Raw genomic sequence first — 23,092 nt, 5'->3', positions numbered from 1 at the left:
ACAGTGTGTGTGTTCAGTGACAAACCCTGTTATCCATTGGCCCTGCCTCTATTTTAAGCCTCATATTATTCCCTGTCTTTGTTTCACTCCGTAGACCAGAGGCATCTGTGCAGCCAATAAGTGGGAGAGTGAAATTAGACCTTTTGTGAACTTCTCTTTCATCCAGGGTTACTTTCATACTGTTAAATGCATAAATAGCCCTTTTGGTTTTCATACACACTTTTGTGTTGATCAGTTTAGTAGCAGTCTGAAATGAACTATTTTAAATATTGTTGGGATGATGCTGTTTACACCCATATATAGATATACATAAATATAGACATAGATATAGAATATAAATATGAATCTAATGTGTTGCAAGCTGCCGTTGGTCAATGCCTGTGAATTTGTAAGAAAATGAGCTGCATGAGCTTAAACCCTGAGTGAATAAAAGTCATTCATATTAATACATTATGTTCTGGTCCAGTTAGCCCTTCATCTGATTAAACTGGAATATTTTTCATTCAGTGTTGTGCCTCATTATCCTATCAATTTAAAAGGTCAGTCCACAAAAGACTGAAAAAATGTTCTCACTTCTAGTGGTACTGTACTTAGTAGAGCTGTCACTTTTCAAAAAATTGAGTTGTTACAAATTCAATCTAAGGGCAGGGTAATGCTAGAAGAGAAGGGGTTCATACAGCGTGTTGTACAACCACGTCGCCGTACTCGAAGGTGGACGATCCAATGTGCTGATAACCAGAACATAAATACACATAGCACATCAACAATGGCAGCAACATGCGCCAGACTGTCTCAACTCGAAAAACACATTTTTCTACTACGATGATTGTGGTGTACCATGTAATCAGGGCTGACAATCTGTTTGGATCCACTCTGGTACTGGAAACACTGACACACACTCACTCAGGACCCATGGCATTACAACAGGACCCTACGTAACCCATTCAGCGTGACCCTTATTACGACCCTGCCTGATACTGTTATTAGGAACGATAGTCCATAGTCCAGTCAGCCAACTCATGTGAAGTGGATTATACAGTATGTACAGCTTTCATATTTGGGGTCTGACCTTGTCACTCCCTACACGAAACAGCAAACTCAGCGGTGTTTGTTTTCTGTTTTTCTGTTTTTCAGTGCATAGCAAAACTGTGTTTTGGCTTATGTTCAGTAGCCTACTGATGCTATCCTTGTCCATCTGTGAAGTCTCATAATCTGATTTCCGTGTGAAGCCATGTTGCATTAGACACAACCCAGGCCAAAACTGAGGAGGCTGTGGTGTTCTTTTATAACCTTGTTCATGCAGTCAGTCCAAATTGGAAATCACTGGTGTAATCACTTTTGTTGCATTGAGGTTGTACTTTGGGGTCTGTATTTTCAATGTAGTCTATCTAACCTGTTCTTAGTTTATAAGATTAAATACCCTACGCTTCAACTTAAAAATAATGCAAGTACTGTAGGATAACACTGTTTTGAGTCACTCAATATTTTATTGATACTGCAAAGGGGTGTATTATTATTATTGTGTCCCTACTTTCCCAGTGGACATCTCCAGGATGTGTGATGTAGATGTGTCCTCAGAGCCCACCAGTCCCACCCTGTACGGTGAGTCTTCAGACAAGTACTACCATGTGGACCGCTGGCAGAAGCTCCGCACCGCCGTCCGCAAACTGGAGTTCTGGGAAAACTTTACAGCTGAGCTAATCGGAAGCGGCTTTTTCTCCAAAGTCTATAAGGTATTCCTTCTGTCATCTGGTCATTTTGCCCTTTTTTGTGCCTTTGCATGCTGCCATGCAAGCTGCTTTGCTGTTCAAAAAAACATTTGGGACATTCTTGCCATTCATGATTTGCCCCCTCCAGCCAAGTCCATGGGGGCACACCACTCATCCCCCCGGACCTAACTCTTACATAATATGTGAAACCAGTGCTGCTGGAGAGCTAGGAAGAGAAGAGCATATCATATCATTTAGGTTTGTCCATGATGAATGAAATGAAAAAGAAAGCCACAGATGGATGTGGATGAGGAAGTGGGTCATTTTTTGATGTGCGTGTTGGATGAGAAAAAAAAAGTTTTTACTCTTTTTTTTTTTGCATAAAAAAATAAAAGAGTGTATGAGTAGAAGACACTAATTGGTTTCCTATGTACACCTTAAGAATATAGTTTAAAAACTGCTCTCACACTGTCTCCACTGTATCTCTACTAGCCTCCCAATCACCACTGCTACAACTTCCACTGCCGTTACTACGTGTACTAGTGTCTACTACTGTCTACTACTGTCTCTGCCACTAATGGACACCAATGTCCTTCAGGTGATGCACAGCACCAGTCGGAAAGTGATGGTGGTCAAGATCTACAAAAATGACGTGGACCAAGACAGCATCGTACGAGAGATCAGCCTGCTGCAGAAACTCTCCCACCCCAACATCGTCAGGTAACAGTCTGCTCATGTCCCACTTTTTACTGAAGCCTTAGTGGTTTGTCTAATGGGTTAAAGTCTCCAGCAAAAGAAACTGCTGAGGATTTCCCTCACAACATATTCAGGCTCTCTTCTCTGTACAGGCTTTACACCCTCCCACACATCACACTCTCACTGTCACTCTTTTCTTCACTACATCTTAACTTCACAATCTGTATTATGGTAGAAATATATATGGCTACCATAGTTATAGAGCAATATTATGGTAATACCTTGTAAATCTGTTTATACTTACTTAAACTAGGCTAAATAATTATACGTTGAAAACTTAAATCTCTAACTTTGACAAGCTTGCCATTTTTTTTTTTGACATATGGAAATGAAGATAAACCAAAGGCTGCCTGGAATAGTAGGAAAAATATATTAGAAATTATACAAGTGTCTGCAAAGACTTATTTATGGATTTTTTGGCCACTTGGGGGCAGCAGAACAAGTTTTAATTACCGTATATAAAGTTGATCTTTTGCCAATGTATTAGCAAACAGTTTCGTATTGACACATCCAACAGACACAGAGTAACATTATCATTCATTTGGATTTGGGTTATTGTCCACCTGATGAGTCTATTTCCACATTCCCTCTCTTTTAGCTCTGTTTTGGTCTCCACTAACTCCTGGGAAAAATATCTGTCCGTTTAAGCTGCTAAATGCTCCACTATGTTCACCAGCTAGTGCTAACTTTGTCTGCCTGATGTTTGGTGCTGAAGTAGTGGACAGCAGGTTTATCAGAAGTTTTACGCTGAAAACAATATAGATCAAAACAATGTGGATGAGAGCAGTGAGACTTAACCAAAATGGTACAGTGGGTCGTAATAACCAAAACAATGAGCTGAAAAACACTGAAAAGTTCTGTAGAACAGAAGAGAACAGTAGAGTCGGGTGATAACTGGGCTCATCACTACAAGTGACCCTTAGTCATTTGAACCATTTGTTTATATGACAATATTAATTAGAGCAGCTTTAAAATTGGGGAAAACTTCACAGAAACTGGTACCAAAAACTCAAATAGCTTGCAAGCAGACTATTACTAACTGTATTTAGTTTGGTGCCTGAAATCTGACTGCAGCCCTGCTGCAGCTACAGTCATTACAAATGAGACCTTGGTGATATTTAGCACAGGCCCCGTCTACAGCAGTTACATTAGGTGTGAAGCCAGGCAGACATGTTTGCCTAAGCAATCTTAATTAGCCATGTAGCAAGGTCATGGCAATAAGTTTATCAGAGTGTAGCCGTTGGTATCTGCTGAGGTCATACTGATAGTACCTGGTACACACCGACCAAAAGCAAACAGACAGTGTCTGCAAACGATGTTTGTAGAAGCCATTGTTCTCAGGACACAATACTGTTGCAAAATTGTTCTCTTTAAAATAACAGCTTTGCTAATAAACTGTGATCAAATGTAAAAATCCTGTCTGAATAATATAAATAAATTTGAAAAATCTAAAACAGAAAAGGGACATGTCACTCAGTATTTTAATTGTTGCTAAATTTGATATTTAAGCTGAATATGTCTTATTTAATGATTAAAAACTGATTTACACATTTGAATGCATGTTATTTATTAAATCCATGCACATTGACTTAAGAACAATATACAGTATGCAGCAGATTCTACCTTTAAAGTGGTTTATCTTATTGAATATTCAAGCATCTCTCTGTATAAACTTTAATTTTCTTAAAACTACTACAATTCTGAAAATGCTTGTTCTGTCTTGTTTTGGTGAAATCAAAGACAAAGATCAAAAATGGGTTTTTATATGTTATTACATCACAGTATAGTATACCTGAAATCGCACTAGCTTATAGGCTGAGTCTCGTGATATTCTGTCAACAAATCCCAAAACCAACAGTGAATGTCTCCTACTAACAAGTATTGTGTTTGTATCAAAAGTCTGGTATTTCTTATTCCTCTGTGCCACAGAGCTCCATTGTTAAAACACATCAGTGAGCCACACTGTAGCACTGGGTGAAATGTTCTTTCTGGTTTTCTTTTTTACCACGAACACACACTTTGTAGTTTATTTTGACTCAATCCCACACACACCATCCTGCTGCCAGGAATACTCACTACGGCATCAAAAGTGAATTAATCCATCACTGAAAATAGTCCTATTTCCTCCTTTTTTTTAGAAATATTTGATAAAAACCACAGTGACCAACTGTTTTAGGAAATGACTGAGCCTTTTTAAAAAATGAAATGTATATTTGTAATGAGTTTTTAAAGATTTAGGCCTTAGTAGTAACTAGTAGACCAGTGGTTGAGAGCCACAGGCAGGGTAGGAGAGTAAGTATTAAGACAGACTAAAACATTACTCGTTTTGTTCTTTTCATTGGATTTGTTGACAACAAGAAAAATAAAGGATATCTCTAGCCTAATCCTCTGATTAAGGACTACATCGACATATTGTGTTTTGTTTAACATCTGGGGACTATTCGCTCAGGTTTATCACTTAATCAAGAGGCCTCTGATGTGTATCACTGTCATGATTAACGTGATTTGATAAACAAAAGGAAAATATACTGTATATAGTACATAAGCAATTTAAATAGCAAAAGAAAACATTAAAATTTACTAAAATGTTTACTACATTTACAGGTTTTCTTGGGAAACTCAACTAATATAATACTAATATAAAACGTAATAACACATGTATTTTCTCTTCTTCTAGATATCTTGGAATCTGTGTCAAAGAAGACAAACTCTATCCGATTTTAGAGGTGAGTCTTAGGCTTTTTTTCTTGTTTTACTTGAGTCATTGTTACTGTGCATATTCACAAGCTTGCTGTCTTCTGAGTGTGAGATGACACTGATGTGGGCTGATAGTGACAATGAAAGGGTGAGCGAGTTGAGTCAGGTGTTCCTTGTATAACTAGACCTGGGTCCAGCGGGATTTGCAGTGTTCCTCAATCTCAGATCTTTTCATAAAGGTGGGGATAGTCATTATTTCAGAGTATTGAGATTGTATACGAGAAGAAAATACACATAATCTGTTTTATTTTATCCACCTGTATCAACTTCATATTAATAAATAAAACTAAACAAATGCTTTATTACTATTCGGCTATTGAAATTTGAATTTCCATTTACTTTTCTTAGCCCAATCTCTACTTCTTTAAATGAGTCTTTTATTTTGACACTGTGTATAACCCGGTATTTGTTGGCTGCTTCAGTATGTAAATGGTGGCTGTCTGGAGGAGCTTCTGGCCAGGAAAGATGTTCCCCTGTGCTGGAGAGAGAAGGTGGACCTGGCCTCTGACATAAGCAGAGGGATGATCTACCTGCACTACAAGAACATTTACCACAGAGACCTCAACTCAAAGGTAAGACCCTCAGTCTCTGTCTCACTCCGCCCTGTGTCAGTCCAGTGTCCTCACAGGGTTGTTAAAGTTTCATCTCATCTCTCATCATCTGCTGTAACAACTACTTCCCCAGTCTGCCACCACAGAGACCTCACAGGGGATGCACTGTAGTTGGTGCTTTTACAACTAAAATGGAAGACCAGTGGGACAGACTGAGAACTTGAAAACATTTCAGTATCTTGAAGTGTACCACCAGAGCTTATACTTCTTGAGATTTGTAATAACTGCAGAGATTAAAGCTTTATTGATATGTAACCTAAAACATTCAAGGCGCGACGGGGCGTCCGGATGCTGAACATGCACAGATCACACTGGTTGTGCTGAATTTCTTTGGAACAGAGGCCTTGTCACCTACATTATGTATTTGGTCTCAAATTTTAACTTCGAAGTAGGTTACTCCAAAACAGCATCAGACATTATAGGACCAATAATGATGGGTATAAAATATCACCCCTGGATGCAAAGGAACTTCACCTCTTATTTGTATTCATGCAGAGTTCATGCAGACTTCATGTATGGTAAACATACAATAGAAATCCACAAGGCCAAAAAGAAGGAAAACTTCCTCTGCAGAGGACTCAGTAAATTGCTAAAATGTTCTATGTAGCAATGGTAGGTGAATAGCATGCTAGTAGCCTAACCAGTCACTTAGGGCTAGTTAAGCCCCTCTTTAGATGCTCACTTGTGTCTTATTTAGCCCAATAAAGAAAGCTAAAGTGACTGAGCTCTCACTCTGGATTTGAAAGCCCTGGTAGCACAGCTGACGGACCATGAGCCCACGTGTCTGGCCTTAGTTCCTCCGAAGACATTTTTTTCCCCACAATTGTAATTTGTGGTTTGTTTGTAGTCTCTTTAACTACCAAATGCTTTGGGCTTGTTCCAAAGGAAAATCACACGACTGCCAGAGTGTACACTGTCACAGTAAATTTAGGAAAGAGGAAAGTATTACACTTCTGCTACTTCAGAAACAATGTATCTGACACAGTTTGTACTGTATGGGTGTAGTAAACCTCAACAATTTTGTAGAAATAGAAAGTTAAAAGTTAACAAAATGTTTCCCTGTTGTTCTTTTCCAATCATGGATGCATGGACATAATTTAGTTCTAAGTTTTAGAACAAAAATCCTTACAACTTTAAGTAAATGCTGTGTATATCATCCTTTTGCACTAAATTTCTGTTAACATTCTGTTGAGTAATACAAATTCTACCTACTATAAAAGATAAGTTGTTACGTTTTTTCAATTTCTGCAATTATTTTTTCGCAGAATGTCGTTAATATTGTGCAAAACGAAAAAATGTGGCATGGTTTTCACTACATCCTCTCTTACACATTGTTGTACAATATTTGTACAACATATATTTATACATAATATAGAATCTTTGTTAGGGGACACGACTCCAAATAAAAGCTAATCTTGCCGTGTGTCTCAAAAAAATCAATGATTGCAGCTTTAAACTACATGAAGTATGTAACTGCTGACAAACTGCAAATTGTCAATTTTTGTCTAAATATTATTGTTTACACCTGTTTTTCACTAGGCCACTGTCCTGTCCCACAGGTAACATTTCCTGCCCCAAAATGAATATAAATCTAATATGGCTGCTGTATGAATAAAATTAATCATTGCTCATAGAATAATTGGCTTGTTGCTCCCCTGGTCCCTCACTGATCTCATTAGGTTTGGCACAACAAGGCAGCTATTGACCTTCAGGCTGAGCAAAGATTATTTGCTACAAACAGTGTTAGGCAAGAAAGTATCACAGTAATATTATTGTCTTTACAGATAAAACTTTCAGAACAATCAAGAGTTTCAATCAGAGGGTAGTGAGAGGGCCAAAATGGCGGAGGTGAAGGGAAACGTGTTTGACACTCTGTCAGACAAACTTGAAGTTTCGTGAAATCTGAAGAGCTTGGGGCTGCCGACTGCCAGCGCTGCAGTTGGAGACAGGCTTTGAACTTGCATGGATTGAAAGAGAAGACCGACAGAGATGTGAGAAAAGTGGTAATGGATATTGTTGGAAAAGTGGCTCCTGGGCTTCATGAATATCTGAAGGAAGGTGTTGACATTTCCTATCGTCTTGGTCCAAGAAGACAGGAAGGATCTCACAGATCCATTGTCATCCTGTTTGTATTCCGCTATCAGAACGTTGCCGCTAATCCAAAACAAGCCCATCAATATCCCCATGTATGAGGGAGCACTTCTGGTGTAAAAGTTCTTTTTGTATGTGTTTTCCCTATTTGTATGTATTTTTGTATTTTTTGCATTGATGGATTTGAATTATATTTCCCTTCATGTTTGTGCGTTCACTCTTGTATGTGTTTTGTCCTTTGGGGCCCCCATAACTGAATGCTGTAGAAGTCTTTAGACAGCAGAGATTACAGCTAGAAAGAAAAAGGGGGAGCGTTGGTGAGCTTTATCAATATGGATGAAGCCGTGTTGGTACGTACATAGACAGATGAGATATACATTAAAAAAGTACAAAAAGTTTAAATAAAGAGAGATCATACATTAAAATATGTTAAGCCATAGAGACACAGAAGGACCCTAAGAGAATCTATGGTCAAGGAATCAGAATCAGAAAAACTGGAATGATCCCTACAGGGAAGTTGCTTTGTTACAGCTGCAGAACAGGCAACAACAGATGGGCAACATTGAGGAAGGGACTTTGAATATGAAATTTACCTAATAAGATTTAAGGCTTAACAGTCTGTTGTACTTCGTGGTTCTTGTTTTTGTACTCTAGAATGATATCTTTGCCTTCCAAAACAATTGTAAGGTTTTTTTCTTTGGCAAAATGTTCCTCTAATTTTCTCCAGAATGTTCATCTTTATATCAGTCTTCTTCCTCCTCACAGAGTTCACATTTGTTGATGATAACAACAAATATTGAGAGGAGAGTTTTGAGAAATTTGAATGGGAGTAGTTGTGTTTTTTTGCCACTGAATTTCAGGAAAATTGGAATACCACACAAATTGTCCAGGTGGAATGAGCCTCCTCTTCCTGTATAAATCAGAATAAATACTTTATATGTTTATTGGTAATTTTGTGGCTTTTAAAGTCTGTTCCATTTAGAGAAAACAAAAGGCCTGATTTTTCCTGCTCTTGTTGTTCAAAATGGCATTTCATCAACTGCATCATAGTTGCAAGATAATATAAATTGTAGGCTAGAAATATTCTGTGGTATAAAATGTCAAAATGATTCCAGAGCTTTCAATTACTCTTTTACCTGTTTTAACTGAAACGACAAGACAGGTGAGTATTTCACAATAAAACAGGGAACGATACAAGAAATAATTTTAACGGAACGTTACAGCCACATTTTAATATATTTTTGGTTTTCTGTATTTTGAGTTTAAAATCATTTTCTTGTTTTTCTTTAACAGTTTTTAAAATATGAATTCCAAGATATTTAATAGTTTTCTTAATGGGAATATTACACATTTAAATTTTGACAGTGTTGTTATACTGAGTTTTAAGCCTGATGCCAGGAAAAACAGTTTTGTCATATTTGCGTTGTTCTGATCTCTCTCTCAAAAATCATTCAACCCTGAAAGTGGAGACAATGTCAAATGTAAATGGAACATAATTCAGCAACTATCTGAAAGAGCATTGGAGAGCCTTGGCGGACTGATCTGTGAACTGAAAATCTTTTAGTGGTATGTGGAAGAAGCATGACACTACTGCTGATATCTTTATAAAGCATCCAGATATCCAAGATAAATGTATTTCCAAAGCCAAAGGTTTGTTTCCTGAATAAAACCTGGTGTTCTACTGTGTTGAGTGCTTTATAGAAATCCAGAAAAAGAATCAATGCGTCAGATTTTATATATTCAGAATCCAGTCCAGCAAGTCAAGGCATAAGCTTAATACTACAAGGTCTTTGTGATGATTAGCCATAAAACTGGTTTGGGTTTCATTAATAATTTCACTTAATCCTTTTGTGAAAGCTCTGGTAAAAAATACATTTTTGTAGCTGAAGGTGCGCATGTTGAAAAGTAGAATAATTGGATGTGGTTTCTTGTCCACCATGGGGCACCTGTCTCTGTGTACAGGATCTATTAGAGAAGCGTTCTTTCAGCTCGTATATGGCCTCGAGAATGTCAGTGTTAGAGACCTTTTCATACTCATTTCAACTGACACAAATTTTCTTCTGGTTCAATGTCCATTATTAGTCCTCCTTTAGTTCCCTTCTTTGCTCTCTTTTTGTCAAATTGCCTGGGAAGAGAGGATGTTTGCTATAGCGTAGTATGCTAGTTGTAGCTAGTTTTTCGTGCCATCAAAAGTTGTGTTTCTGTATTAATTATAAGCCAGCGATACTTTTGTTTAAATTCAATCTACCAAGTTGTCAAAAAATTGACTTTTGTAAGGGAATGTCAGGTACTCAATTATTGATGCAGAACAAATTACATTACATTGTCATCTTGCACAACACCCCCCCCCCCCTCCCCCGCCAAGTTACAGACACGAGTGGAACAGAGTCCAGACATGACGTCCTGACTTCAGCTCTCTTTCAGAGAAAAATATAAAAGTCTTATTACTTTGATGAAAATTGCTGCATTGATGGTGGAAAAATATAAACTAATCCAAGTTTCCATGAGTTAAAAAGCAAAAAAAAAACCTTCTCATTTTACGCATTTCCTGGGAGCCTGTTTGTCTTTGGTATGGCATTGTCGAGTAGTGTGGCAAAAGGGTCCCTAAAGTTGCAATGATTATAATGAAAAAACCCACAAACATTAACAGAATTATGATCCAAAAAGCAGGAATTTGTACTTTTGGTTCTTCTAAAGACCACGTCAGCTTTATCCCAGCCTAAAAAGTTGCACTTTAAATTTGGGGAAAGAAAGTTTACTGGCATTCAGTAGACCACTGCACCCTGTGGCTTGACATGTGAAACTTCTGACGCCAATGTTTCAGGACGTCCAAAAGGCCAAATACATTCCAAAGCCCCCTGAACTGGTAAACATGCCTCAGTAACTCTGCAAGTTAGCTTGAATCAGAGCTGAAGCTCTGAAAAATTGAGGCCCCTTTTAATTACTGCTTACAAGCTCCCTTTTTCTCTTTGTACCTACAAGATCTTTTTCCTTTTTGTTCCCCAGACCGTTGCCTTCCTTGGCACAGAGGTGAGGGGCCCGGGTTAAATTTAGAGGTGAAGTCTGGGACTGAAGTTTTTTCCCAGGAGAGCCTCATAATTACAGGCTACTGGATGGAAAAGGCTTCGGGTGCAATGGGAGCCAGATGCTAAGAGCCTTAATGTCCAGGCACACACCCAGTCACCGAAACACACACACACACACACACACACACACACACACACACACACACACATACACCCTTACAAACAGAAACAGAAACTCATATGATGCAAACACAAAAATTGCAATTTCATGTTTTCTTTGTTTTGTGCAGTCACCATCAAAGATCTTTTTAAACATAGAGATTTATACACATGAATCAACAACACACATATACATTACACACTATACACCCATACACACACTTCAGGCCAAATGTTGTTATGCAACTACAGCTCACCCACTGTCTGCCCCTCATCACGCATCCAGCTCTCCGCATTGGAACTCAGTGAACAATGATTTGTCTTAGCTGTTCAATGAAAAATCACTCAGTCAGTCAGTCAGTCAGGCTGATGGAGGCTACCTACACCACACAGGCAGCCAAACTGAGTCTCTGCTGTGCACTGACTCTTCACGTGTGGTGCGGGTGAATTATTTAGTGTGCTGGAAAGGTGCTGACAGCAGATCCTATTGAGCCTATTGATAAGCAGAGAGACTACAGAGAGACCGCTTGTCTGGCAGCTGGATGTCCGCTTTATTCCAGGGAACACAGGCACATTCAGTGGAAGCACATTCAAAGATCGAGACTTTTTTTTTAAATTAAAGAGAAGTGGACAAAAGGAACTGGTGACGCTGCCTGCTTTCTCAGACGTCACCCTTACACTGCCATCTGCTGACAAAATATTACATTAACCTGTGCTACATCTCTTCTTTCCTTGTAACTCCTGTTTGTGTTTCTTCAGAACTGTCTGATCCGGGTGACGTCTCGGGGACGGGAGGCCCTGGTGACCGACTTTGGCCTTGCCAGGGAGGTTGTGGAGCTGCCGGTTAAGGATCCCAGCAGGAAGCTCTCACTGGTGGGCTCAGCCTTTTGGATGGCCCCAGAGATGCTCCGAGGGGAGCCATATGACCGCAAGGTAGCTCCTGTTTCTAGTATACACACTCCTGTTTCCACTGCATACAGATTTACTGTAGTCTGTTAACATCATTTGTTGCAAACATTGCAGACATTTCATATATTTGACATGGTTGACAGAAAGCGAGTTACCTGTACTTTCAGTATAATTTCATATAACATGCATTTACTACTTTCAACATAAATTGTTGTGTAGTCAAATATCAAATCCTCAAATATATATAAAAATCTTGGGGCTGAAATTAATGATTATTTTCAGCGTAGATTAATCTACTGGTTATTTTTTCAATGAATCTAGTAATTATTTAGTCAATTATCAAAATATTTTCCGATTAATATAAATGTTACGTATCTTATTACGTATATTATTTTGTACAAGTATGTTTTTGGCTGTTGCTTTTCAAAACAACCAATATGTTTAGAGTTTGTTTAGCATCAGCCTAAATTATTGCATCCTATCGTACTCGTTCCAGGTGGATGTTTTCTCCTTTGGCATTGTGCTCTGTGAAATCCTGGCCAGGATTCCTGCCGACCCAGAGATACTACCCAGAACACAGGTAGAGCTCAGTAGGAAACGCACCCTTAAAATAGAGACGAATGTGCAATCTTACACTCATTTGAAAGCCAAAGGTATGGTTATTTTTCTGCTGCAGTGATCTGTTTTCGGGCAACAAATTCCATTTTCCGGCATGCACAGTCCCAAAATAGCAGCTCCGTAAAAGTAGCCATTCCCAATTCATGCAGATGACTTGCAGATGACTCATGCAGATGACTAACAATTATATTCAATTCATTGTTTTGTATTTATAAAATGTCAAAAAATAGTGAAAAGCGCACATCACAGTTTCCCAAATCTAAAGGTGACATCTTCAAATGTCTTGCTAGAGTTTAAAGCCTAAAAAGTGATCCGGAAAAACAGCCAATTGTTACATTTTAGCTGGGACCAGCAAATGTTTCGCATTTTTGATTGATCTGTGATAAAATACTGATAAACACTCCAAAAAATTGTTGTTCATCGACTCGATTTTTTTTCGACCGAGTTTTCGACCATAACCCAGAGTCATTTCACCTAATTTACAGAACTTCACTCACATGATAACAAGTGGTTGAATATGTGGGGGATATTTTGATATTACAGTCTGTAATGTTATGGTGTAAAGTTCCAGTTGTGAGTTATGAATATTTTATCACAGACCAAAATTGTTGTTAAGTATCTGTCAGTTGATTAATCGATAACTCATTTCAATAGTAGATGACATTGCCCCTCCTTTTTTTTTCTGTTTTAGAAAAGAAACACAGTATGTTTCATCTAATGCTTTCTGCCACTGACAAGAAGCCATTTGTTTGATTATAATCTGTATGAGAGATGATCAGTGTGCTAGTTGTCTAGGCTCAGCCTTGAAGGATTTATTTGCTGCCAGTGAGATGAGAAGATTGTTTCCACTCTCAAGTTTGGAAATCAAGCAACAGTCAGAAGTGGTTCACAAACAACAATGTAAAAATGACATTGTGGTTTTACAGGGAGTTGAGTTCAAGAAGACTCAAAGAAGTCGCACACCCTGCGGTAGTTCGCAAAGAAAGAGACACAATACAGACTGTCCTGTTTACATTTCTGTTTGTGCACAGATTCATGAAACAGGACTCAGTGTGTTACTGAATGACCTTCAGAGGTGTTGGTAGGCGTATTTAAGAACTGTGGAGAGAACCAGGCCTAGCTGTTTCCGCCTGCTTCCTGCTTCCAGGGTTTATGCTAAGCTAAGCTAACTGCCTCCTTTCTTCATGCGTGAAACACCCAGGGTGTTATCAATTCTCTCATCTAACTATCTATTTCCCAAAATGTTTAACGATTCCTTTAGAATAGACTTTTACTTGATTTAAGGACATGGGAACAATAACATGTATAAATATGAAGGAGCCACAGGAGGTAGAGCAGTTCGTCCACTAACCAGAAGGTCGGTGGTTCGATCCCCAGCTCATCCAGTCCGCATGCCGAAGTGTCCTTGGTCAAGATACTGAACCCCAAATGGCCCCTGGTGACTCTGCCATCAGTATGTGTGAATGTTACCAACTTATCCCAAGCTGTGAAAGGGACACAGATGTTCATTGTTCCAGTTACAGCAGACAGGCGTGTTGTGCAAGACACAGTGCCCAGTAAGATGTGTGCTGTATTCTGCCCATACTGCAGTGACTGTTGATGTTAATGTATTTCAGGACTATGGGCTGGATGTGAATGCGTTCAGGGAGTTGGTCACCGACTGTCCTCAGCGTCTTCTGGAGTTAGCAGCCCGCTGCTGTATGGTAGGTAGATAGAGGAGGTTACAGCATCGTTCTCGCCCTGTTGAATAAAAGGTGCAATGTTAGTCAAAAGGTGTAAGACTGGTATGTTTAATGTTTGAAGACAAAGGAAACTAGTAGACGTGATGTTCACTCATGTATTAGCAAGTAGTTGGATTAGTGTTTTATCTTGGTATTAGATTGGATATTCCACGTGAATTACATCTTTAGAGGGAATCGTCAATAATAGTCATAAGGTTTATGTACCTGCCCTGAGTTAGCTGATCATTTTCACATTCAAGTGGAGGCAGAAAAAACTAGAGATGGTCTAAAGAGACAAAGAAAGAGAGAAGAGGGTTCATTTATGTTCTTTATTTCACCTTTCAGAAACACCTTTCAATATAATGTAATACTTCATCCTACAAAACGAACATCAAAACCTTCATGAAAAAAGGATTTATTATAGAGCTATTGTATCAGACTGCATTAGCTTTAACCGAGGGGAACTAATAAACTGGCAACTGAGAGTAAATTACATGTCATCTTATATTAATATGTTGATATTGTGGATAATCAATTACTGCTGATTGCCACAAGCCACGCTCAAGTGTAGTACAGTAGATAGGCTTTTTTTTTTGTATCAGGCCTGTCTTCATGCACAATAAATATAACAACGCACTGGGTTCCCAAAACTGTCATGAATGCTCTTATTCAGTAAATATCCTACTACTCTGGCATCTGATAACTCAGTTAATTGTTCATATCTATTTAGTGACCACATTATCATTGTATACACACATCATCATTTTATGGAAAGTGCAAATATAAAATAAAGACAAAACAAATGGAGGACAATGTCCTTAAAGAATTAAAATGCAACAGAAAAATGTGTAGATTTTATACTTGTAATGGATTCATTTTGGGGGGCAAGTATTAAGCAGTAAATTCAGCATTGTTTACATCTACAGTAAATTTACTTGCTAGCATTCTTCTTGTATGACTAAATTGCAGGTTTGGATTGCCAAAGGATTTGTCTGCATACTAATGCCATTACCTGTGATCAATGAATATACTGCATACTAACATCAAAACACTACGAATGATTAAAATGTTGGAAATGATGGACCAGTGTAGAAAAGTAACAACAAACATTCACTCAGTTACAGTACTGAGATATTTTCTGAGGTACTTGTACTTTATTTGAATAATTTATCTATTCTTGTACTCACTACATTTCAGAGGGGAACACTGTACTTTTTACTCCACTACATTTAATGTCACAACTGTAGTTCCAGCTGTTTTACAGAGTAAGATTTTACATACAAAACATATGACATTAGATTATAGTCTTATAAACTGTATATAAACTGGTCAAAATGGCAACATCAAAAAATCAAAGCATCAAAATGCTACTTACACATTAATGCATCAATAATAGCAATTAATAAAACAATATTATAGTCATCAAATACTATATAACAGTCACATAGGGAATTTTGATGAGATCTTTTACTTTTGATACTAGAAGTAAAAGATCTTAACTTGTATTTCTACTTAAGTAAGATTTTGAATGCAGGGCAGTATTTTCAAATTGTGGTATTGCTACTTTTACTCAAGCAAAGAATCGGAATATTTCTCCCACCGCTGAAAGATACCAATGAAATACCAGTACGCCAAATTCCCAGAAGCAGACATACTGTATCCTCACAGAGCCACTGTCTTTTTTCTCTTATCTAAGCTGGAGTCCTTCAGACGGCCAGCGTTCACAGAGCTGCTGGATGAGCTGGGGGAAGTTGCTGAGACCCTGGAGCCGCCGCCAAAATCTGATCTGACCACAAGCTGAGTGGTCGGTCTGGGAAACCCACCTATTCAGCATCAAAACTAGGGGGTCTGGCATTATTCGACACTGTCTGGACGGGAAACTGGACTGAATCTGAGCAAAAAAAACCACTTGATCAGGTGCTCAGCCCTCTTTGGCATCCCTCTCCCTCACTCTACTGCGCCACACATGACCACGGTGGAACTTGTCTTCACTGAGGTGGTGCATATCCAGTATTAGTTGTGTTTTCAGTGAGCAGTGGAAACTATCCTGACTTCTCATGGACACCATGCTTTGACACATTTGTGTATATTTAAATAGCAGTTAGACTCATAGGAGTGAATATACAGTCAATCTGTTTTTCTGCCACACGTCTTGCTTAACTAAAAACCTACCCTGTCTTCCTTCTTCTGTTCCCCCCGGTTCTACGTGAGTGGTTTGTTTTGTAACCGACGAGACAGATGATCAATCTGTTGATGTGTTTTCTGCCTCCTCTGTCTACTTGCCCGTCCCTTATGCATCTGCAGGCCTGCACTCTGGTTCAGTGCTTCTCAACCAGGAAAATTGCATTTGTTGACTGAGTGAGAATGCTCTGATCTCTACTGGGACTTTCACAAAGAAATCCCCGGCCATTACTTCATACGAGATGGGAAACGAAACTGTTTCAGAAAACAGGACTAAGTAAACAGGAGCTGAGGAGATTCTAAGTTGTTTGGACGTCCTGAATAGTTGAACTTGAGGCAGAAACCTCAAACATAACGAGGTCATAACCACATTTGCTCTGTGTTCTGCTTCACAATTCATATTCATGGTCATATTTAATGTTGGTATCATATTAAGCTTATTAATACTGAAAGACGCCAACATATGATTCTTAAAGGGACAAAGAAAACACTGTTTTTAGGCCTTTACACTTTACTTAGCATGATGACTTTCCATTTTTTAAGTTTACAATGGATTTTTCTCAAAAGAACCATAAAGTTCTCAACAATAAAATCACAAAAAGCGGCTATTTTCAGCAACCATATGCACAATTTAATGCTTTTTCCTTTGACAAAATTTGTTTTTATTTTCTAGAGTTTACTTTGAGCTGAGTATGTGTGTAAATATTTTAGCTTTTCTCTTTTTTTTTTTTAAATTCTTCCACCTTTTAGGGATTTAAAATGTCCAGAGTATTTTAAGTTTACCAGTTTTGACTACTTTCTGGTTCGTGTGTGGTCTCGCAGTGATTTTTCAGGCAGCTCCAATACAAAATGAACTCAGAAAAGCCACTTTTGGTTTGTCTCCTTTGAAACTAATTCTGACTTTTTAAATGGAGACATGAAAGCTAGTTTTCAGGCTTCAGAGATACAGGTTTAGTTTTCTTGCACATAAACACGAATGATAAAAGAGTGAAAAAATATAGAAGAGAATAATGAAACCCAGATAAAACACAGAAACCCCAGCAGGCTTTTACATACAAAAATAATATGAAATTGGAAACAGACTCACCAAGGAGAAGAATGTCTGAAAAGGCGAAAATCAAATTATTCCATAACTTTCGACAGGTTTCTGCATTCAAGCTAAATTATCTCACTGTTTCAGTTTTCACATTACATCATAAGAAAACTAATGTAACCCCTTTCATTTATTCTACTTAAATAAAAATTGGAAAATAAAGTTTCAGACTTTTTTCATATAATTACCTGTGTGCATTTTATTGAGAGACTTCATTTACTTAACTGACACTAATAGTAAAACTGTTTATAAATGCTCATTAAATTTTTTATTTACTGGGATGATTCCTGATAGAACCTAGTTGTACAGAGATTTGTTAAATGATTTTTCAATTCCACAGTTTATTTATGTAATGCTTCTCTAGCTGCACATTCTGCATGCGCCATACTACAGCACGATGAACAGCACCATGTAGCTAGTAACGCAAGGGCTCCATGAGTCCCTCCACGGCCCCCATCAGCAATCGGAGTACAAGACACTACAATCTGAGAGGAGCTACACTGGAAGACAGCTTGTTTGGTGGATTTCATATTTCATTATTGCATTAAGCTGTGAATTCAGTTTACGAAGTCCATGGGGACAGTAGGTGGTTTGCAGTCTCAGATCCAGACTCTGAAGCACCAGGGACAGAAATACCTGCAAAAAAAGTGACAGGAGGAGAGACGAGAGAGAAAGCAAAAAACTATGGGAGAGAGAAGAAGCCAAGTTAGTAACAAGCACTGATGGGATATGAATGTGTATGGATGGAGAGGAAGAGGAGGAGTGAGGAGCTTGGTGCATCATGGGAAGTCCCCCAGCAGTCTAGGCCTATAGCAGCATAACTAGGGGATGGTTCAAGCCAAACCTGAGCTGGCCCTATCTGTAAGCTTTATCAAAAAGGAAGGTTTTAAGCCTCCTCTTAAATGTGGAGAGGGTGTCTGCCTCCTGGATAAAAACTGGAAGATCGTTCCACAGTAGAGGAGCCTGATAACTGAAGGCTCTGCCTCCCATTCTACTTTTGAAGACTCTAGGAACCACTAGTAAGCCTGCATTCTGGGAGCGCAGTGTTCTAGTGGGGTAATAGGTACTATGAGCTCTTTGAGATATGATAATGCCTGACATCTCCTCTTAAAATACACTCAGTATCATAACATACACACTATATAATTTAAATGTAATTTATACAGGGTTATTAGTATTATTATGCATTGTATGCATTCCTCTGGGACAAAGTTGCAGCTTGAAGAAAAAAGAAAGAAAGAAAGTCATAAAATCTCAAACCTTTGCATTTTTCATGGAATAATTCAAAACTGACCATATCAAAGGCATCTTAAATATAATCTACAGAAAACCAAGCTTTTTTCTCTCAAGTGTCATTCATTTTTTACTCTCACACACTTAAATAACAGCCCATCCAAAACAGTTGTCAGGATCTAGTTCAGTTTATCTACTTCAGTAGTTCTATGGTCTATAATCTAGTTCACCTATTTCTAGTTGTTATGTAGTTCAATTCTGCCACTGGCTTTGTTTGCCATTAAACCAAGCTCTGTCCTGAGGTGTTGGAAGGTGAGCTTGTGCTCCAGAGCATCTTTTCATATCAAAAAACCACCTGGGAGACCCTTATGACCCAGCCATGTTAATGGTTATTGCTTGTGTCTGTGGTCTTTCAAGTTTTTATTGTTCCCCTAAATTGACTCATTACCGAAACTGAATGATGTCCAAAGGTGAAATCATATTAAACTTGTTATTACTTATTTGATACATTATTTTTATTTTCTCACATTTCATTATAAAATGTCACTACTACACTACTATACAAGTCAACTGTGATTGTGAAGATTTATGTTAAGGAAAAAAATCTTCCACATTCCATGACTGATTTTGTGCAGAAGGTTTTGAATTGAGTTCTCTGACGCCTTTTGTCACAGATTGAGAAGAGCCTGTTACTGTGACAGAAGGCTGTAACACATTTTTTTAAACCAAGCAGCCATTACGGACAAGCTGTTCCTCCTTGTATGTAGCACTGATCTCTGGAGGGTAAGTTTCTTATCCCTGATACACCACCCTCTGAAGTAACCAGTCTGTCCGAGGCTGTCGCATCTACCTGTTCTGGACCAGTCACCTGTAACATGCATATGAGGTGCCTTTAACTGAGATGTGATGTAAAATAACATCTATGTGTATAGGAACTCTCACACCTTCCAAGCCTCTCCTTGCAGTGCTTGCACAGCCTGTACACAGCTCTTGTTCATGTGGACTCAGTACCAGCTAATACTGTCTTCTTAAAGGACAGTCAATGCTAACATACTAATATTTGATGCTCATCACTTAACAAAATGTGCAGCTGTGGCTGACGGGAGCGTCATTAGTTTTGTAAGTATTTGGTCATAAACCGAAGCAGTGGACAAATTAAGAATTTGACCTGATGATGGCGCTAGATGAAACATCAGCAGAACACCACAGTTATGAGTTCATCCAGGACAAAATCTCATGGCATTCCAACGAACAGTTGTTGCGATATTTTAGTCTGGACAAAAGATGTGGACCGACTGGCATCCCCATTGTCCCACTGTTAGTATGGCTACCAAGTAAGACGTATGCTTCATATATGCCCCTGTGCAGCGTTTGCCTAGTAAGAGATCCAGCCTTGACAGAGTCAATTAGAGAAAATAATAAACTACCATCTTAACTTTTGTTTGCTTCTATATTTTTTCTAAGTTAGGATCTAACAAACATCTGTTGCTACAGTGGTGGGCGAACTGCTTTCATGTCTGTTTACTGGAGCACTTAGTACCCTCCGAGGAGCTGTTGACCATGTTAATTGTGTCTTTGAAGCAAAGCTTTTTAGCATAATCAGTGTGGAAAAACACAATGGCGCCCTTCCCTTTGAGCCATGTGAAACACCTAGTTGTTCAGGTTTTTCTTCTGCATCTCAAGACTGTCCAGCCCTCCCCTCACTCTGCCTATGTGACTTGAAAGCACCACAGAAACCCATCGAAAAGATCATGAAAGATTCAGTGGATCCTTTCAGGGTTTTCACAACACGCCCTGTCTGCCCTTCACCTCCCCCACAATATCAGAATATAAAGAATAGGCTTGATGAGAATGAATTATGCAGACCCTGATCTGTTTTTTATGGTTGTGTTTCCTCAGATGAGGGTGACGATCGGCTGTATAGCTCTCTGACTGCATAAGGTCAGACAGGGCAAGAAGAAGGGAAGGTTTCAAATGAAAAATATTGCCCCTTACTGCTAATGTGTTTGGATTTAAGAAACACTGGCTCAGGAGCTCTGTCATGTCATTTGACTACTTTGGCATTATTGTGCTTATAATAAATAATTCAAAACATTTTGTGATATAATCACTGCAATTCATCAGTACCAAGAATTAAGTTAGTAAGAAGTGACTAAATGACAACACAGAATTGAGATCAATGATCCAACTTTACATTCCTCCTATATAAGAATGGAAACTTGCCATTCGATTCAATTCAATTCAATTCAGTTTTATTTTATACTGGTCTAGACGGTACTCTTTATAGTTATGACCACAAAAGCATCAAAAAACATAAAAATGTAATAACCCTGTAGAGTGGACCAAGTAAAGATACAATTAATAATGTGCCCTTAAAATCAGGGTCCAAATTAATAAAATATTGCTAGAAAGGTGAGGCCCACTGTATAGGGTGTGATCTGCCTTTAAGTATTGCTGAGTTTTCGCAATGGGTATAAAAATGTTTTTAAAACAGTTCTCAATCTGTGACCTGGGAAGAAACCTTACAGGAACAGGGAGATGGGCCCTTCAGCACCTTATTTTCCAGTCTGCTGAATGGCCTCAGACACCGGTGAGTCCAAAAATGTCCAGATTTACAGGGAAAAATCTGGGAAATAGCGATTTGAAAGCATTAATGTAAAGAATGGTCTTGTATGATGTATGAAACTTCTCTCAATAAAGGGGTAGAAATGTTTTCCAACATGCTTTGAGTTCTAAACAGTATTTGATGATGATGTAGGGTTTAGATTTATATCATCTCAATTAAAACAAGTAGCACAACTCTTTTCTAGTACAGAGTACAAACTCTCTACTCTTTTCATCTGAAATTTAAAGTAACATTTTCAAAACAGTGAATATTCAGATGTCTTCCATCTCATAATGCTTATGAGTAATTAATAATTATTTTAAATTAATCTGTGGTTAACCTTACACATCACATATCCCTCCATCACTTAAATTCATATCACTCTCTATAATTAATAATAATATTAACAATAATAATAATAATAATAATACTTAACAATTGCCATCCAGTTGAATACAAAAAGGCTTTAAGTCTAGTTTCTCACTTAACTCCTCAGGCTTGAAGAAGAAAATGCAAAATGTTTCCCTCTTATGGAGCCACTTCTCTAAAGCTGCCCCTCTGTTTGACAGAGAAACTTTGAAACTGTGCCACAGGCAGTGTGGTGGTTGCAGTGTAAATGATCTTGGATTAATGTATCAAGTTTGAGCCAAACAGAAAGTGCAGTCTATCTTACTGGACTCTGAACAGCCTTTATAGAGTTCCAGTTGCTTCCTTCAGGGTGTTCATTTTACTTTTCTAGAGGTGGCATTAATAATTATATGAGGTATCATTTCTAGAAGAGACCAAAACCAGCTTCTCAGGAGGAAAAATTGGAAACTTGTATGGTAAGAGGTTAAAATCTACATTTTTAAAGCAAGAACAACACACACATACTGTACTCGGGGCTGCTGATAGACATTAGCCTGACTATCCACAGAGTGGTGTTGTTTGCTCAACCAAGACTCTCTCTGCTGTGGATGGAAGCTTCTGGGCCAGAAATGTCAGTGCAGTCACAATGTCAGCAGTACACTGCTTTTTATTCTGAAAACAGATACTGTAAATGACAACGACTGCACTGCAGTAATGCCTCCCTGGTCTAAAAGTCTGCCTTTAATGGTACCTATGGTCTATTTTTTTAAAATCACTATCAAGCTGTGGTAGCTGTGCAGTCACTGTGAACAAATAAAACATGGTCAAGATGTCAGTAACTGATTGTGCTTGAGTAGTGGAGCCACATTGTTACTCCATACCTTAAAGCCACATTTCCTATGCGTGTGTCAGTTCTTGTTGCAGACGATCTTTAAATAGTATATTTGGCCAGTTTTTGTCTTTGGCTTTAATAAGGAGAAAGACATTTGAGGAACACGTTACCTTTCATAAGCGAATGTTTCGGCTCTTAAGCAAAAAGAAGTCTTCCCACTAAAAACCACCTGGTGGCCCACAACGAAAACTACAGAGTGCCAAGTTTCCTACTTACGGTAATCAGGAAACTGTCTTGAAAAATTGTCAAATTAGTGTAGTAGTATTGTTTTAGTAACACACTAGACTAGCAGCGGAAGGAATGGTTGAAAAAAATATGTGGAAAAGCTGCAAAACCTGTTCTGATTCTAAAGACGGCAGGAACGAAATAAAAGGCGTTGACAT

At 38.4% G+C, this 23,092-nt stretch overlaps 1 protein-coding gene across 4 annotated transcripts in view; it reads left to right on the top strand.

The window, feature by feature from the left end:
• zgc:162952 (PKc_LIMK_like_unk domain-containing protein) overlaps window positions 1-17,748 on the top strand; it is a 32,513-nt gene extending 14,765 nt beyond the window's left edge. For 2 of the 4 annotated variants that reach the window (XM_040154283.1, XM_040154280.1), the window contains 9 exons: window positions 1,540-1,733; window positions 2,308-2,429; window positions 5,143-5,191; window positions 5,645-5,794; window positions 10,931-10,954; window positions 11,869-12,042; window positions 12,515-12,598; window positions 14,253-14,339; window positions 16,054-17,748. In XM_040154283.1, the coding sequence (XP_040010217.1) occupies window positions 1,554-1,733; window positions 2,308-2,429; window positions 5,143-5,191; window positions 5,645-5,794; window positions 10,931-10,954; window positions 11,869-12,042; window positions 12,515-12,598; window positions 14,253-14,339; window positions 16,054-16,158 (975 nt within the window). In that variant the 5' untranslated portion in view covers window positions 1,540-1,553 and the 3' untranslated portion in view covers window positions 16,159-17,748. The remainder of the gene's footprint in view (window positions 1-1,539; window positions 1,734-2,307; window positions 2,430-5,142; window positions 5,192-5,644; window positions 5,795-10,930; window positions 10,955-11,868; window positions 12,043-12,514; window positions 12,599-14,252; window positions 14,340-16,053) is intronic. The other 2 variants (XM_040154281.1, XM_040154284.1) reach the window with 2 other exon arrangements.
• The last annotated feature ends 5,344 nt before the right edge of the window (window positions 17,749-23,092 follow it).

Source organism: Xiphias gladius, chromosome 19, assembly GCF_016859285.1.
Source record: "Xiphias gladius isolate SHS-SW01 ecotype Sanya breed wild chromosome 19, ASM1685928v1, whole genome shotgun sequence".
Classification (NCBI taxonomy): Eukaryota; Metazoa; Chordata; class Actinopteri; order Istiophoriformes; family Xiphiidae; genus Xiphias; species Xiphias gladius.
Note: the sequence above shows the minus strand (reverse complement) of the source record. Positions and strands in the feature narration are given on the sequence as shown.